At 42.2% G+C, this 8210-nt stretch overlaps 1 protein-coding gene across 1 annotated transcript; it reads left to right on the top strand.

The window, feature by feature from the left end:
• Positions 1-46: 46 nt before the first annotated feature.
• LOC135479433 (mediator of RNA polymerase II transcription subunit 11-like) lies at positions 47-6233 on the top strand. Its single transcript, XM_064759260.1, has 3 exons — positions 47-180; positions 2601-2741; positions 3406-6233. Exons 1-3 carry the CDS (start codon positions 108-110, stop codon positions 3588-3590), a joined length of 399 nt encoding a protein of 132 aa, XP_064615330.1. The 5' UTR covers positions 47-107; the 3' UTR covers positions 3591-6233.
• The last annotated feature ends 1977 nt before the right edge of the window (positions 6234-8210 follow it).

Raw genomic sequence — 8210 nt, 5'->3', positions numbered from 1 at the left:
GTGTAGAACGTCATCAAAAACAGGGTATGTCATTGCAGTCATCAATCTTTGTGTATTATTCACATGGCGGAAGATTGATTTTAACTTTCACGTGGTGAGAAAGCACAATGAGTTTAATGGAAAAAATTCGTCAGCTTGAGCTGATTGAGAAGGATATCGCTGCAGCAATCAGTAGCGCTGGTAAGAATTCTACAGTTGTAAGGCTCTGTGGCTTTGTGTGCAGTCCGGAAAATCACGCGAATCAAAGGCTTTTGTTGATGTTGTTGCCTACAATTGCAAAGGAAGTCTGCTTGCCAATTTTTGCATAGTTTGCAAAGGGAATTAGTAAAGTTGGCGTGCTGTTTTGGCAGAGGATAATATTAAATAGGCGAAGTCTAGTACGCACGCAATAGATTTCTTAACACAATGAGCTAGTTATGTAAGCCCAGTCGGCGTTTCAGGAGTCTCGCGAGGTCACGTGGATGTCTTCGGGACAGGTGGAAGGCAGCTAAACGACGGGATTTTACGTTAGGTACCAACGGTGCCATCCGGCCACACACCCCAATAATTTCCCATAAACGACAATGTTAACGTTTAGCGCTGTAGCTCAGCGCCAAACATTCCGTGGCCAATAAGCTGTGGTGAATACCTGGCCCAGCCGGTGAGAAAGAAGCCATAAAAATCTTGACATAGGTGGACTGTCAAAATCTGGACCTTTCCATGCTGGCAGCTTGGAGGGGAGCTTAGCAGTGCCAAGGGGATGTCATTCGCAGCCTCATCACCACCTGTCTCCTTGTGTCCCTTCTGGCAGAATTTCAAACTTGCATCATCAAAATTCATACCTGCCCAAAGCTTGGACAATTTCCATCATTTTGATACCAAGCATGCATATGTACACCAAATTTGGCAGGCTGACAGGGAAAAAAAAATGTAAACCCTAAAATACACAGAATTACATTCGCAGGCTGGCAGCGAAAAAAAGACTGTACACCCTAAAGTACACAGAATTACATTCATCCCTCTCAAAAAATGGAAGTTGTAATGGGGTACTGTGTCCATCCAGTCGACAGACAGACAAACAGGAGTGGTCACATACTCCTTACAGAGCATGCGTCACTCACTACATTTCGCCTTACATCACTGCCATCAGCAGAAAAGCTTGAGCTCTAGAGCCTGGGAGATGCACGTTTGGACTTAGCCTCATCACCTGTGTCCTCCCATGGAACTATTTAATCAGCATTCATCAATAAAATTGTTTTAGGTGTTGTTTAGAATCATGTTGCACATTCTGTAGATAAAGAGAATGCATGTAAAGAAAGTATTGTTACAGACAAATGTTGAAACAGATTGTTTCGTTTCTGGCATCATTTCCTGCCTCATCACCTTGACCCCAGTGACCTCGGCGTTGCTCAATATTTCTGTACAAATTTTGCTATTGGTGGCAGTATTGTAAAGCAAAAGTTAGAGAGTGATGCATGCACTGTGAGGAGTGTGGTGTATTCAATCTAGCAACTACTATACATTAACTTCTGTTATTTTCGTTAGACTGTGAGATCTTCCATCTGTCTATCAGGAGCGGTAGATCCAGGGTCAATCCTGGGTTGAATCACACCTAAGTCCTGAAAAGGTTATAACTTCCTCGCTTGGCGTTCAGCATGAAGCAGATAGTACGACTGGTTGACCCGTATCAGTATAATGGTTCGGGCAGGGCGGCTTTCTTGCCTTTGGTAAGGCATCTCAGTGAAGCAGCACTAGATAAAAGAGCGGTGGAAATCTGTCCTGCAACAGGAGGCACATTACATGCACTTTAAGGAATCCTTCGTCATCATATGACTGAAAAATTGTTAAGTACGACGTTAAACCCAAGCACTCACTCACTCACCTGTCTTGCTGATATCTGCGCAAAGACCCCTGAAATGCTGATGGGGCTGTTGAATTTAATGTTCAGGTCAATTTTCATCAATTTCTGATATTTAATTTACCTACCTCAAGCATCTAATCATTGAATTAAAAGATCGGACCTTTAAATCCACACGCCAATTTCTGTGTGTATTAAGGAGAATAGGGGCTTTATTACAACTCCTGCAAATGTGAATCCTTTCATGGCTCAAATTGTTGTTGAAATCCATCTAAGAAGACAAGACGGATACCATGTAACCAGTCTAAATGACAAGTTTAGTGATGATTTCATCAGGGATCGTGGATGTAGAATAGAAACAACAATTTGACTAGACAGTCAAGGGAGAAAATCGAAAAGCGGATATAATCGTAACCTGAGCAGAGTGTGCACCAGTTAAGGTGTATCGATGATGTCATTGCAGAATATTTCTGAACATAAAATATGCCTCACAAATGAGTTTTTTTCGTCACATTTTGTTTAGCATACCTTTCTTCATGTTCCTTGAAACCTTGGTGTTTGTTGGTGCCTTTTAACGCTTTCTTTAATTTGTACATATAAATGGTAGATGGAAGTCCTGTAAGGAGAGCTTCTAATTTATTAATTAATTAATTGAAGCAGTCAATTAAAGACATGTATTTTGAACCTAATGTCAAATACATCCATGAAAAAAGCATATTCAGTTCATCTGTGCATTTTTTCTCTTGGTGTGTTTCTTGAATAGGGCAAGGCTTACAGGAATTATCAAAAGATAAACCTGGAAACAAACATGTGGAAACTCATACTACCAACTTCCTCAAGACACTGGAAGGTGTGGAGACGGGATTAACAAAGCAAATTAATTATCTGACACAGGTGTCTACAGGTGGGTGAAAACTGTGAACAACACAGACCTGTTCTTTTGAATATCTCTTGTTTTAACTGAAGTTCATGTATATGAAGGCATTTATGCCACCTGTCTAAATACAGGGAAATGAAAAGTAACATCCAGTTGGAGTTGGTTTATCTCCTCGCCTTAGACTAAATTATCCTATTAGTGCAAATAATAATAACAATAATAATAACAAATGAACATTGTGTGACTACTTGTACTACACCTCAGAAAAACTTGTGCTTCAGCTTCACTCTCATACTCCTGACAGAGCTGGTTTTAATGACTTCCCGAGTTTCAGCAACCGCAATTTTCTACCACGGTTCTATTCTCCTTGCAAAGATTGTCAGTGAGTGTCCAGTTTTCAACAACTGCTATTTTGACCACACTTCCATACCCTACATATTGCAGATTTCAGCGATAGTCTAGTTTTCAACAATAGCTACATGTATGTTGTTCAAACTTCCATTCTCCTCTCAAGCGGGAGTTGGTGACTGTCCAGCTTTTAATGATTTTGGTCAGAGTTCCATACTCCTCACAACGGAACCACTGTGAACGTAATTGGCAAAGCAACATATGTTCATGTGATTACATCAACACAAGAAAGTGTTCAAAGTTTGACTGATTATTAACGTGTACCCTGTACATATATATCTAGGTCAACCTCACGAAGGCTCTAACTACGCAGCCCAGAAGGATCTCCAGATGGCCATTCACCGGGTGGAGCACGTCAAGTCGCGTCTCAATGAGCTGGAGAAACTGAACGCTGAGCACACACGACCACGACCACCTAGTGTTGGACAGAGGAGCTTCTCAATGCCACAGACGGATCACATGACCTGAGATAGTGGTGACTTTGTGGTTGTAGCACGTGATGGGATAGCTCCACCGTGCAGGTGTTGAATTTGTGGTTGTAGCATGGAACAACTCAAGTGCACAGTTGACTTATTGGTTGTAACATGGAAGATCTCGAGAGTGCACAGTTGACTTGTGGATGTAGCATGGAACATCTCCCCATTGCAAAGTTGACTGTGAGGCTCTATATATGTAGTATGGAACAACTCCACAGATTGTGATTGTCTTGTGGATGTAATATGGAACATCTCCACGTTGCAAAGTTGACTGTGAGGCTCTATATATGTCGTATGGAACAACTCTAGAGATTACAATTGTCTTGTGGATGTAGCATGGAACATCTCCACATTGCAAAGTTGACTGTGTGGCTCTATATATGTAGTATGGAACAACTCCAGAGATTACAATTGTCTTGTGGATGTAGCATGGAACATCTCCACATTGCAAAGTTGACTGTGTGGCTCTATATATGTAGTATGGAACAACTCCAGAGATTACAATTGCCTTGTGGATGTAGCATGGAACATCTCCACATTGCAAAGTTGACTGTGGCTCTATATATGTAGTATGGAACAACTCCACAGATTACAATTGTCTTGTGGATGTAGCATGGAACATCTCCACGTTGCAAAGTTGACTGTGTGGCTCTATATATGTAGTATGGAACACCTCCAGAGATTACAATTGTCTTGTGGATGTAGCATGGAACATCTCCACGTTGCAAAGTTGACTGTGTGGCTCTATATATGTAGTATGGAACACCTCCAGAGATTACAATTGTCTTGTGGATGTAGCATGGAACATCTCTACATTGCAAAGTTGACTTTGAGGCTCCATATATGTAGTATGGAACAACTCCAGAGATTACAATTGTCTTGTGGATGTAGCATGGAACATCTCCACGTTGCAAAGTTGACTGTGTGGCTCTTTATATGTAGTATGGAACAACTCCAGAGATTACAATTGTCTTGTGGATGTAGCATGGAACATCTCCACATTGCAAAGTTGACTGTGTGGCTCTATATATGTAGTATGGAACAACTCCAGAGATTACAATTGTCTTGTGGATGTAGCATGGAACATCTCCACGTTGCAAAGTTGACTGTGAGGCTTTATATATGTAGTATGGGACAACTCCAGAGATTACAATTGTCTTGTGGATGTAGCATGGAACATCTCCACATTGCAAAGTTGACTGTGAGGCTCTATATATGTAGTATGGAACAACTCCAGAGATTACAATTGTCTTGTGGATGTAGCATGGAATATCTTCACATTGCAAAGTTGACTGTGGCTCTATATATGCAGTATGGAACAACTCCACAGATCACGATTGACTTGTGATTGTAATATGGAACATCTCCACATTGCATAATTGACTTTGTTACTTTAGTATGGAACATCTCCTCATTGCAGAGTTGACTTTTGGTTGTACATGTAAGATGGAGCATCCCAATAGGGAATCTGTATATCTGGCCTAAGGCACATTCATACATTCCCATACATCTGCTGCGTTGTTCCCACAGAGTTGCTGCGTTGTTCCCATACAGCTGCTAAGTTGTTCCCATACAGTTGCTACGTTGTTCCCATACAGTTGCTGCGTTGTTCCCATACAGTTGCTACGTTGTTCCCATACAGTTGCTACATTGTTCCCACACAGCTGCTAAGTTGTTCCCATACAGTTTCTACGTTGTTCCCATACAGTTGCTACGTTGTTCCCATACAGTTGCTGCGTTGTTCCCATACAGCTGCTAAGTTGTTCCCATACAGTTACTATGTTGTTCCCATACAGTCACTATGTTGTTCCCATACAGCTGCTACGTTGTTCCCATACAGCTGCTACGTTGTTCCCATACAGCTGCTAAGTTGTTCCCATACAGCTGCTACGTTGTTCCCATACAGTTTCTACGTTGTTCCCATACAGTTGCTAAGTTGTTCCCATAAGGCTGCTACATTGTTCCCACACAGTTGCTATGTTTTTTAATACTGCTGCTGCATTGTTCCCAGAAAGCCCCTACAATGTTTCCACTCAGTGGCCGCATTGTTCCCACGTGGCTGCTACAGTTTTACATTTGCTGGCTTCACAGTGTGGGCATTGCATATTTTTTTTTAATCGAAATGGTATTGAATCAAAATGTAAACGGGGACAGTGAATTGGTCAGCCTTGTGTACCCAGTAGTAAGTCAAGACATGAACACCAGGTCAAGATGTGACTGAGGATGTGACCTGATAGAAGGCTTGTAAGGGAGAATATTACAAGCCTGTAGGCCTACAGGTACATATGTACCACGGAGTATGGTGTACATGACTCCGTAAATGTTAAGGACTTCTCATTTGTATGAATGTTCAAAGCAGAGAATGGGACAATAAAGTCGTTTTGGAAAAAGCAAAAGAAAGTGTCATAAGGCTGTAAACGCGAGTGTGGAATCCTTGATTGTAAGGGAAGCAACATATTAAAGTACAATAGTTTTAGCTGAATGATGTGAACACAAGAAATCCATGACTTTAACATGAAATAACTTAAAATAGTAATGTACAGGTATAACTGTATAAGTCAAGATCGAAATCACTCCAATGAAATTAAAATGTCCGATGAAAAATCAAAACCAATGCCTTTGCTTGTAATGTAATATGCCCTCAATATGACTGTCACCCTGTGTCGGGAACCTGTGTCTGTAACCTGCGTCGGTAACCTGTGTTACATAGTCTGGCCACCTCTAAAGTGTTGATGTAGTGTGTGTGTCCTATGTTAAATGTTCACGTACGTAAGCATGCTAAATTCTATCATAGCTGTGACTGGGGTATCATGGTTGGTGTCCGTATACTTTGACACCATCATGTTTGATGTTAATACACAGTTTGGGGCACTGTACACTGTGTAGTCTCAGTATACTGTGACTTGGTGGGGCATCATGCCAGGTGTCCGCAGACTGGCTAGGTGGGGCATCATGCCTGGTGTCCGCAGACTGGCTGGGTGGGGCATCATGCCTGGTGTCTGCAGACTGGCTGGGTGGGGTGTCATGTTTGGTGTCTGCAGACTGGCTGGGTGGGGTGTCATGTTTGGTGTAAGGTTAGTGTGACAGTTTGGGGCATCAAGCATAGTGTCAGTATAGTGTGACTGGGTGGGGCATCATGCTTGGTGTCTGTAAATTGACTGGGAGGAGTGTCATGTTTGGTGCCTGTAAACTGACTGGGTGGGGCATCATTTTTGGTGTCACTATACTGTGACTAGCTGGGATATAATGTCTGGTGGCAGTATACTGTATACATATTTGCCATCTGTATACTGGACTGAGTTGGACACCATGTCGGGTGTCAGTACACTTCAACTTAATGGTGCATCATGTTTGGTGTTCGTTAACTGACTGGGTGGGGTACTATGTTTGGTGTCTGTATACTGTGAGTCTGTGATTGGGTGAACCTCATGCCTGGTGTCAGTATGCTGTGATTGGGTGGGGCATTATATGTATGTCTGGTGTCAGTATAATGTGATTGTTAGGGCATCATGTTTGATGTCTGTATGCTTGACAGGGTGAGGCCTTCTTCTCTGGCACTTGTTCACAAAGACATGATGGGGTCAGGACTTGGTGAGGCATCATGTCTGGTGTTTGTACACAATGACACGATGGGGTCAGGACTGGGTGAGGCATCATGTCTGGTGTTTTTATACAATGAAACGATGGGGTCAGGACTGGGTGAGGCATCATGTCTGGTGTTTTTACACAATGAGACGATGGGGCCAGGACTGGGTGAGGCATCATGTCTGGTGTTTTTATACAATGACACGGTGGGGTCAGGACTGGGTGAGGCATAAACCCCGTAAACCTGGTGGCCATTTAGGTGAATGATTTGTGAGTACTGCCTTAAGCACAAGTCGAATAAATACATATATACGTTTAAAGGGAAAATTTAGCACACATTTAAAACTTTGTAGATAAATTTACACTGGACTAATTGAGCTCTACAGCTTGGTGACAGGCTGGTTAGAGCGTCTGTCTTGCACAACAATGTTTGCACAAGGAAGACCAATGTCCAGCCCACACTCCAACACTATATAATCTGGACAAGGCGTACACACACACAATCCCGGGCGATAAACGTGCAACAGTTTGACAAGGCAACACAAAAATGTATAATTGACTGTAATGTCTTCAATTTGTACACTGACAGTGTCTCTAAAGAGTGTCCAGCTGTATATGATTACCTACCGTGACCTATATATACACAGGAAATCTTTGCAAATATCTGAAGAAAATATTTGTAAAGATAATACAGGCATTATGATAAAGGAAAATGGTTTCATTTGGTTCCGCTTCATTGAGCAGACAAATGCCACGGGGAATACCCTAGTTGCTGTCGCCTGATCCTGTAAGCGTCGTGCGTGACTATATAGAGCTATTGTCCGTCAAACACTGTCCATTCTGTCCGTTTCTTGGATAGAAAAATGCGACACGTGAAAAGCTCTGCATGGGCGAGAGCAATGGCATATGCTAACAAACCCCCTCACCTGCCTCACACAAAGTGTTGTAGCCGGTATATCACGGAATACAGTATGAGGTTAAGGAGTTTACCTAAAATATGATGCAGCTCTACAGACAGGTATAGTAA

Source organism: Liolophura sinensis, chromosome 12 (genome assembly GCF_032854445.1).
Source record: "Liolophura sinensis isolate JHLJ2023 chromosome 12, CUHK_Ljap_v2, whole genome shotgun sequence".
NCBI lineage: Eukaryota > Metazoa > Mollusca > Polyplacophora > Chitonida > Chitonidae > Liolophura > Liolophura sinensis.
Note: the sequence above shows the minus strand (reverse complement) of the source record. Positions and strands in the feature narration are given on the sequence as shown.